Consider the following 10,745-nt stretch of genomic DNA (forward strand, 5'->3'; position numbering starts at 1 on the left):
GGTGGAAGCACTAAATTAAAACATATCTAACAAAGAAAGACCTTTACTGACAGTTGTTTACCCGCAATCTTCGCTCGTCATGTATCAATTCTTACTGCGGATTTAGTGGCATTTGTGTCGCACACTTGAGCAGACAGAAACATGAAGAGTCGCCATGCATGTTGTTTACACGCACTAGTGCTTCAAGCACATAGTTTGATGAGACTCCATAGGCTGTTATTCCGTTTTCAGTGTCCTCATTGGCGGAGGGCTTCCACAATTCAAATATCACTTGTGCTGGCGACTATGAAATATCTGACGAAGTTTTAAACGAGAACTTTGTCCCTGATGATATTTACATCCAACTGATTATTAATGATCTGTTATGTTATATGGCTGACAAACTTGACATACTTCCAGTCGACACAATTGTAATGTTGTGTGAAGATGTTTTTAGTGATATAGAGGTACAAGATGGCAAAGATATCCTTTCCAAGACGTTTAGTCATTTGTGGTCAGGCGTTTGTCGGAAAAGAACTGGCCACAATAAACGTAACAAGACGTTTCACGATATTGTGAGAATGCTCCAGGAAATTGATATCGACGACCTGTAGTGTTTTGTGGCGAAGAAACTGAGCATACTCACACCGGTATCTACCAACTATATTGATGTCACGCCCCTGTTGAGAAAACTAAATGGTGATAAATTACAAATGTCATACATTGTGAATAGAATGGATAATATCCAAACTAATGTACAGAAGAAGAAAAAAACTTGATAAAATGAGCAATAAAATTAATGCCTCTCCCAAAGCCAAAGCGACTTTCTCGGCTGGCAGTAGAATGTTTAAAAATATCGTGGCTGATGCCTCTACTCAGTCCTCAAATGAAATACCATGAATACTGATGTGATCATCTGTGTGATGTCGGGAAAAACCGTAGAAACCTTTCCAGTATCTCAGAACGTAACCATTCATAAAAATGAGCAACTGATACCAAGTCAAAAATCAGCTGATGGCTTGTTTGAGGAAGATTATCTTCCTTCTGATGCTGTTCTCTGTACTGAGCCTGGGTGTAGGAAACATTCTGATGTTCTTCGTAAATAGTATAACGATATTGTTTTGGATTTGCTATCTGCTGGTAATGATCATCTTGCTGAGCGTGATGAAAACCGCCATTGTTCCTGGTTGGAATGACGGTGTCAGTGATCTTGGTGCGCATCCCTGCATCACGTTTTTGTTGTGGCGTAAACACGGCAGTCCTCGACATGGGCCGGCCCATCGCTGAATACATGCAAAACACACGCCGGCAGTTTAAATATTCGCTCAGAGCTTGTAAAAAGCACGAGGCCTCCATTAGAGCTGATAACATAGCAAAGTCATACTGTGATGACAATAATAATGACTTTTGGAAAGAAGTTTAAACTTCCAATTCTAAGTAAAGGCCTTTGCCTTTTATGGGGATTAGCAATCCCCATACAAGGCCCGATTTATTGCGGGTTCAAGAAGTTGTACCACCAAACTCTTGTCAACCCTACTTACGAGAGCGTTACAAGAAGTAAAGTCATTTTGGAATAAGTATTGTTGTGCCATAACAAAAAATTCAGGTGTCAACTGCATGTGGATTCTTAACAACTCAAAATGTCTTACAGAAGAACTTGATGCTCATATGCATATACCGTACAAAGACGTATCACATGGGATTTTTCTACTCTCTATACCACGATTCCTCACAAAGATTTTATTGAAAGAATATCGTCGTTAATTGTCTCGGTATTTACTAAAACAGGTCATCGTTACATTAACGTCAGATTCAATAAGGCTTTCTTTAGTTCTACTATTTATAAAGGTTACCATTCATGGGATGTTACATTATTTATTGAATTATTTGAATTTCTCATTAATAACATCTATGTGAAATTCGGGGATACCATTTACCAACAGTGCATTGTTATTCCAGTGGGTACCAATTGTGCGCCTTTTTGGCAGACCTATACCAGTTTTCATATGAATACGACTATATGCAGAAATTACTTAAAAGTAATATCTTTAAAGTTCGATCCTTTTCATTTACCAAGCGGTATATTGATGATCTACTGGTGTTAAATAACCCCCATATTGCTCAAGCGGTGAAAGAAATCTATCCGCCTTCATTGGATTTAAAGGAGACAACAGATAGTCCTGATGGTACACCTTATTTGGACGAACAAGGTCTCCTTTCACGCTGCCTTTAAGACAAAAGGGATAATTTCAATTTTGATATTGTAAATTATCCTTATTTGGATAGCAATATACCAAAGGGTCCTGCATATGGCGTATACATATCTCGTCTTGTAGCATTTGTCAGACCTTGCATTCATTGTGATGACTTTAATCCGCGTCACATGTTGCGTCATAAAACTTCATTCTAAGTTTTTCAAATTTTACAAAGAGTATAACACTCTCGTTGGCAGGTATGGACAGACCGTTCAGAATCTCAGGTGATCTGCGTTGTGATCAACCACATAGACGGCGCTGTTATCCCTATGTACATATCTATCAACATGTATTTAACAACATAGATGGCGCTGGTTGCCGAATGTAACCGTATATCTTGTAGACAGCTTTTATACAGACCAGCATGTCGTGTGTAACATCATAGATGGCGCCTCTTGTAGTATGAGATCCTTAAATATTAACGGGAAGGACGTAATCGTCCGTTACTTTTGAATTACGAACTGTTCGGCGAAGGTCTGTAACGCTCGTCATTTTCGAACTGCATCTAATACCGCTTAACCTGGGGCTAGGGGCCGTAAAGGTAGCCATGCTCATTAAATCTGCATGATGCTTTCATGAACAGTTCCATTCAAAGCGCGACTGAGATACTTGTTTAATTGTTATTTGACCTGGAACTCATTCATGGACTACGAATCTGAACTTTGATATAGAATTCATGCCTGGAATGTCCACTGTCTGCCCGGCATCTTTGAAAACTGATGACCTGATCACGTTCTGCTTCATCACCAGTTTCAAAGTTTTTGAAGAAGGATTAAATAATAAGCATCTGCGGTCGCTGTGAGTTCAAGTCCAGCTCATGCTGGCTTCCTCTTCGGCCGTAAGTGGGAAGGTCTGCAGCAACTTGCGGATGGTCGTGTTTTTCCCCCGGGCTGTGCCCGGTTTCCTCCCACCATAATGCTGGCCGCCGTTGTATAAGTGAAATATTCTTGAGTATGGCGTAAAACACCAATCAAATAAATAAATCAAATAAATAAAGTAATAAGCATCGAGATCATAAGTATATAAGAGTATAAAACCAGAGCGGTGACTACATTATGATAATGGTAACATGGTCACATGTGATCTTTACGGTTGACAATACGGCCTCTTGTCAATTTAACGTACTGAGGGTTTTCTTCCAACTTCTCATGCATAGATGCCCCTTAGAACCATGGCTTAAGACCAAGAAGGCGTCACTGGTCTAGAATTACTCAAAATGCTGTGTTGTCATCACATTTAATGTTCAAATCACTTGACAACAGCGCAAAGTTACCAAAACGAAATATTGTGTCATAGACAACGCAAGACCCCCTGGCACCAAGACATACATTCTACTGGAATAACAGTACAAGTCTATTACATTCAATATAACAGTTTGTAGCAATGACATAATCTATTTATAATCTAAGAAACCATTATTGCGGTTCTTTCATATTATACATCATTTTGAACTATAGTGACAGCTCTCATCTGTAACGCATCCTCTCCATCCTAAAAAAAATTAATCTAGTTTTCCCTGAATTGGGTACGACTTAATAGGCCTATATCGGAGTTCATATAAATCTATGAGGGTGTAGTATAGACCTTACGATGTCTGCAACATGTTTTATATGGCGTAAATTTAACAAGCAGATATAGAGATACGTATAAATATATAGGGGCCTTCTGTCGAACAAATAGCCTACATAGTCACATACAATTTAAAAAAATATCGTTTTACGTAGTACTTTCAAGTGAGCAAAAATGCTAAATATTTCTAATGTATTCGTCCAGTACACCAACAAAACTGTCAATATCTCTATTGTCCAGGTCCTTCGTCAGGTTGACGGAAGTTAAGAAGTAGTGAACCAGTTTTTTCTCTTTAAGAACCCTCTGAAGTTGTGGAATACAGTGGTGGAGGCGTGTTCGTAACATCGTATGACACCAGCTCTCATCTGCGGGGAACCCGTCATATTGATATAACATGAACGTTTTAATATGATAGGACGATAAGCCTCGTATGTTGTATTTTTCCTTGGCTTTCTCCAGTATGTACTTTAAGACTCTGAAAACCAGCTTACGGCACGACTTCTGGCCGCTGTTAGCGTGCAAAATTATTTCCTTCTCAATATTTGAGAATGAGAGGCGCCATAGTTTATCCCTATTAGGACCAAGCTGCATTTCTATAATAAATAAAAACATCACAAAATGATAATTTTACATGCTCTGTCTTACACTCGTGGAGACAAATTAGATCTTTTATATAAGGATGAGTGAAATAGCTGTGAAATGGTTTCTGAATTATAAAATTCTGTGGTCAGCTTGAGGGTCAGTCTCGAGACACGTCCATCGAGACCAGAGTCAGCCTTAAAAGAATGTTAGGTGTATATTAGGCATACTCATGCGAAGGAAGGTGATTTACAAACTCCTAGATATGAAATAAGCACCACATTCGTAGATTTCATTTTCCTTGAAACCACGGTATGAAACACCTCATTTTTGTGTCGCTAAACACGCAGCATCTGTAGTTCATGAACGCTGTATACAAAACAATTTTATCTATATCTTAAACCTTACCTGTGGGAAAAAAACTTGATTTGACTGGCATTTTACGCCGTCCTCAACAATATGGAGGAAAACCGGGTAGAGCCCGGAAAAAACCCACTACTATCCGCAGATTGCTGACAGGCCTCCTCACGTACGGCCGGAGAGGACGCGAAATCATAGCGACCGCATTGGTGGGAGGCTCCTTGGTCATAAACTGTTCATTCTGAATATATATGTATATGTTATTGTCTCCGCATGGACGTGTAAGTTGAATGGGTGCAATGTGAAGACAAATCAGTGCTTATATTAGTTTTACCTTGTGCTGCAGTCTTGGCAACCACATGCGTCTTTGCGTCTTGGTATTTCTTCTTGTGTGCTGCGAAGGGAGGAAATTTAGGAAGTTCCATACTTGGCACCAGATCAACGTCGTAGGTTACGGGACTGGCCACTTCTCTGGGGTAAGCCTGTCTTGTGCAACGGAGATTAAGCGCTGGACTTTTTCTACTTTGTACCACTTCTAACTCTGTAACGGACAATAATAGTTTTCATATACACGTGTAGTACCACAACATCAATATTAACTGTTCCTGAAGGAAAATCAGGGGAAACATGACAACATGAAAATTTACACCAATGAAGTCAAAATAACTTAAAGTCAATGGACTTTCTAAGCACATTTATCTGACAGATTATATAACACTTATTCACATTACATGCATTTATTCGCATTACAGGCACTAAAACACTGAGCTTACCAATCTGTCTCGATAAGCGAAATTGTTCCAATGCCTTGGGAAGCAATTTCAAAACATGTGCTTTCAAAGCTTTGGGGCTCAACCATTTTCCATCGGTTAATAATTCCGACATCGCCGATCGCTTGGGCTCAGGAATTTCAAGAGAACAGTAGTCTGGGCTGGAGGGTGCATAATGAGCTTCACAGGGAGGCGTGGCGACCATCATCAGATCGAATTCATTTGGCTTGCACACCTGTACGCCGAAGGAAAAGAAAACAACCAACAATCAAAAACAAATGACCCAAACAAATGCATCCGAGATGGTCTATATTGATCATGTTCATATTAATTTAGCTGAAAAAAATTTAATCCACAGGGCAACAACCTATAGGTTGATTATTTCGAATTTTTATTTTATAGTACAGCTCCTTACTATACAAACTAATACTCACCTTAACTTTTTCATAATACGATCCTGATGTCAGAATTTTCCACTGAAAATGTGTGTCAATCTTATTTAGATCTTCCACGAAATTTTTCGATATGTCTTTAATAAATTCCGCTCCGTGTTTGATATCCCCTTTGTCCAACTTAACCTCCTGAATGATTTGGTCTAACGCAGCTTTGGGATCTGGGTTATAGATCGGATCATGTGACATTTCTGGCAGACGCGTGGGCTGGGGTTTACAATTGTGACTGCCCTGTGTAATCTTTTTACACGTTTCACAGCGCTCGGCAAAAGACAGGTCTTCTCTACCTTTGCATTTGTGTGCCCCAAGACGGTTAAAACTTTTACCACATCCTGGGCATTTGTCCTTGGGCTTATCGTCGTCCTTAGATGATTGTTTACCATCGCATTTGTGTGCCCCAAGCCGCACAAAACTTTTACCACATCCTGGGCATTTGTCCTTGGGCTTATCGTCGTCCTTATGGGATTGTTTACCATCGCATTTGTGTGCCCCAAGCCGCACAAAACTTTTACCACATCCTGGGCATTTGTCCTTGGGCTTATCGTCGTCCTTAAGGGATTGTTTACCATCGCATTTGTGTGCCCCAAGCCGCACAAAACTTTTACCACATCCTGGGCATTTGTCCTTGGGCTTATCGTCGTCCTTAGGGGATTGTTTACCATCGCATTTGTGTGCCGCAAGCCGCACAAAACTTTTACCACATCCTGGACATTTGTCCTTGGGCTTATCGTCGTCCTTATGGGATTGTTTACCATCGCATTTGTGTGCCGCAAGCCGCACAAAACTTTTACCACATCCTGGGCATTTGTCCTTGGGCTTATCGTCGTCCTTAAGGGATTGTTTACCATCGCATTTGTGTGCCCCAAGCCGCACAAAACTTTTACCACATCCTGGGCATTTGTCCTTGGGCTTATCGTCGTCCTTATGGGATTGTTTACCATCGCATTTGTGTGCCGCAAGCCGCACAAAACTTTTACCACATCCTGGGCATTTCTCCATTTTCGCGAACAGTTCGTTCGCTGTGAATAAATGAGCAATTCTTGATACAAAATAGGTTATACTTCCACAGGTAGTCACAAATCATGTCATATAACATCAAGTCATTTGAAATCCAAGCAAACAAGTACCTTTTACTACTAGTCGTACTTTTTGAAATGCAAACAAGGAAGTTGTGACAACAAATATGACCTGATCAAATGCAAACAAGTCTTGACAAGTAAATCATACTGTATAAAATATAAGCAAACATGCAGTGCAAGCATTTATGCAATAATCATGAAAACAAGCTGTAACTACTATACATCAACAATGTAATATCCGAGCTGTAGCTACCAATCATGCGTTTAATCATGTGAAATCCAAGCATGCAGGGTGTATCTACAAATCACATGACTTAAAATCCAAGCAAGCGGGTTGTATCTACAAATCACACCATGTAAAATCTAAGCAAGCAGGATATATCTGCAAATCACATGTAAAATCTAAGCAAGCAGGTTGTATCTACAAATCACATCATGTGAAATCTAAACAAGCAGGTTATAGCTACAAATCATATCATGCAAAATCTGAGCAAGCAAGTTGTATCTATAAATCACATCATGTGAAATCTAAGCTAGCAGGATGTACCTACAATTCACATCATGTGAAATCTAGGAGGCAGGTTGTATCTACAAATCATATGTGAAATCTAAGCAAACTGGTTGTATCTACAAACCACATGTAAAATCTAAACAAGCAGGTTGTATCTACAATTCACATCATGTCAAATCTAAAAGCAAGTTGTATCTATAAATGACATCATGTGAAATCTAAGCAAACTGGTTGTATCTACAAATCACATCATGTGAAAGCTAAGCAAGCAAGTAGTATCTACAAATCGCATCATGTGAAATTTAAGTCGGTAGGTATCTACAAATCACGTGAAATCTAAGCAAGCAGGCTGTATCTACAAACCACATCATGTGAAATCTAAGCAAGCAAGTAGTATCTACAAATCACATCATGTGAAATTTAAGTAGGTAGGTTGTATGTACAATTCACATCATGTGAAATCTAAGAGCAAGTTGTATCTATAAATGACATCATGTGAAATCTAAGCTAGCAGGTTATATCTACCAGTCACATCATGTGAAAGCTAAGTAGCAGGTTGTATCTACAATTCACATCATGTGAAATCTAAGCAAGCGGGTAGTAGCTACAAATCACATCATGTAAAATCTGAGCAAGTGGGTTGTAGCTACAAATTACATCATGTAAAATCTGAGCAAGCAAGTTGTATCTACAAATCACATCATGTGAAATATAAGCTAGCAGGCTGTATCTACAATTCACATCATGTGAAATCTAAGCTCGCAGGTTGTATCTACAAATCATATGTGAAATCTAAGCAAACTGGTTAAAGTTTCTATAAATATCACATGTGAAATCCAAGCAAGCAAGTAGTATCTACAAATCACATCATGTGAAATCTAAGCAAGCAAGTAGTATCTACAGATCACATCATGTGAAATCTAAGCAAAAGGGTTGTATCTACAAATCGCTTCATATGAAATCTAAGCAAGCGGGCTGTATCTACAGTTGACATCATGTAAAATCTAAGCAAGCAGGTTGTATCTACAAATCACATGATGTAAAATGTATTCAAGCAGGTTGTATCTACAAATCCCATGTTAAATCTAAGCAAGCTGTATATACAAATCGCATCATGTGAAATCTAAGCAAGCAGGTTTTATCTACAAATCACATCATGTAAAATGTATTCAAGCAGGTTGTGTCGACAAATCGCATCATGTGAAATCTAAGCAAGCAGGTTGTATCTACAGATCACATCATGTAAAATCTAAGCAAGCAGGTTTCATCTACAAATCACATGTGAAATCTAAGCAAACAGTTTGTATCTACAAATCACATCATGTAAAATCTAAGCAAGCAAGTTGTATCTACAATTCACATCTTGTGAAATCTAAGCTAGCAGGTTGTATCTACAATTCACATCGTGTGAAATCTAAGCCAGCGGGTTGTATCTACAAATCACATAGTATGAAAACTAAGCTAGCAGGTTGTATCTACAATTCACATCATGTGACATCTAAGCAAACAAGTTGTATCTATAGAACTCATATCATGTAAAATTTAAGCTAACAGGTTGTATCTATAATTCGCATCACGTAAGATCTAAGCCAGCAGGATGTACCTCCAAATCACATTATGGGAAATCTAAGTAGCAGGTTGTATCTACAAATCACATGTGAAATCTAAGCAAGCAGGCTGTATCTACAAATCGCACCATGTGAAATCTAAGCAAGCAGGTTGTATCTACAAATCACATCATGTAAACTCTAAAAAGCAGGTTTGTATCTATGCATATCACATCATGTGAAATCTGAGCAAACAACTTTCGGGAATAAAACTATACCGAGTGAAATCCAAGCAACCACGTTGTCTTGTGAAATCCATGAAAGTAAGTTCTGGCTACTAATCATATCAAATGAAATTCAAGGACATCATGTAAATTTCAGACAAGTTGTGACTGTTAACCATACATATTAAACCCTAGAAAGCTTGTGAAAGTTGTGATGACAAAGCATGTCACGTGAAATCCACGTGGAAGAACTTTAACGACTTGGAGATTGTCTCAAAATGTAACATGAGGGTCGTTGACCGCGCGTGAGTGTATAGATATTGTCTGTGTGCGTCACCTGGTATTTATTTATTTGGTTGGTGTTTTACGCCGTACACAGAATATTTCACATATACGGCGCTGGTCAGCCTTATGGTGGGAGGAAACCTGGCACAGCTCGTGGGAAAACCACCACTATCCACACGTTGCTGGTAGACCTTCCCTCGTACAGCAGGAGAGGAAGTCAGCATGAGCTGAACTCACAGCGAGTGTATTGGTGAGCGGCTCCTGTGTCATAACGCTGCGCCAGCGCGATAACCAACTGAGCCACGGAGGCGTCTGTCACCTGGTACCCTTATTGTATTTTCACAAGTACAGTCAGAGTTAAAGGATTACCTATCATGCTTGTGATAATACAAATGAATACAGTTCGTAAATGTATGCTTCATATAACTATGGCTATACTGACTGATTGATTGATTTATTGATTTGATTGACGTTTTACACTGTTCTCACTTCTGTACGAAGGCGGCCAGCACTATGTGGTTGGCGGATACCTGGCAGAGCCGATTGCATTGGCTAGACTTTCCACTATCCTCATAAAATAGTCGGCCTTTAGTGATTAAATATTTTCTTATAAACTTGCAACTAAGAATACATAAAACACAGTGCCAAAAACCCGGATTTTATGGATTAGATGCAGAAAGTTATCTTTTTAGCTGGTCAGTATACGACGTCATGGTGATTAGGCAGGCGTAACGTTACAACCTCTTTGAGAAACAGACAGATTTATACTAAATATAACTTGTTACCATGTACTTGTAAGTAAAATTTAGATGTTGTTAGACCCCATATAACGTATATACACATATGTACTTCTTCACTCATCTGTTAATGACCATTTTCACTATCACTATTACGATCACTATTATAGAATTTCACTCTAAGGATTAGCCCATAGCTTAGCCCAAATGCCTATACCTGTCTTTTTTTCGAGGCAAAAACTCAACGTGAATTATCACTATATTTGTACAGGTTGTAGAGTACTTACCTAGCTAGATTAACTGTTATGTACCTTTGTGGCTTACAGTTACTCTCTTATAAAGCTTTACCATGTGTCTTCTGTATAAAAACATCACACTGTAGGTACAAAGCCCATATG

At 39.0% G+C, this 10,745-nt stretch overlaps 1 protein-coding gene across 2 annotated transcripts; it reads right to left on the reverse strand.

The window, feature by feature from the left end:
* Positions 1-3,684: 3,684 nt before the first annotated feature.
* Positions 3,685-10,745, reverse strand: LOC135471685 (cyclic GMP-AMP synthase-like). Of its 2 annotated transcripts, XM_064751001.1 has the most exons (5): positions 10,635-10,745; positions 5,947-6,983; positions 5,516-5,747; positions 5,077-5,283; positions 3,685-4,396 (listed from the first exon to the last, which is right to left on the reverse strand). In XM_064751001.1, the coding sequence occupies exons 2-5, from the start codon at positions 6,961-6,963 to the stop codon at positions 3,981-3,983; spliced, it is 1,872 nt and encodes a 623-aa protein (XP_064607071.1). In that variant the 5' UTR covers positions 6,964-6,983; positions 10,635-10,745; the 3' UTR covers positions 3,685-3,980. The 2 variants fall into 2 exon arrangements, with proteins under 2 accessions (XP_064607071.1, XP_064607070.1); XM_064751000.1 differs by lacking the exon at positions 10,635-10,745 and having other exon boundaries at positions 5,947-7,170.

The sequence above is a fragment of the Liolophura sinensis genome, chromosome 7, assembly GCF_032854445.1.
Source record: "Liolophura sinensis isolate JHLJ2023 chromosome 7, CUHK_Ljap_v2, whole genome shotgun sequence".
Classification (NCBI taxonomy): Eukaryota; Metazoa; Mollusca; class Polyplacophora; order Chitonida; family Chitonidae; genus Liolophura; species Liolophura sinensis.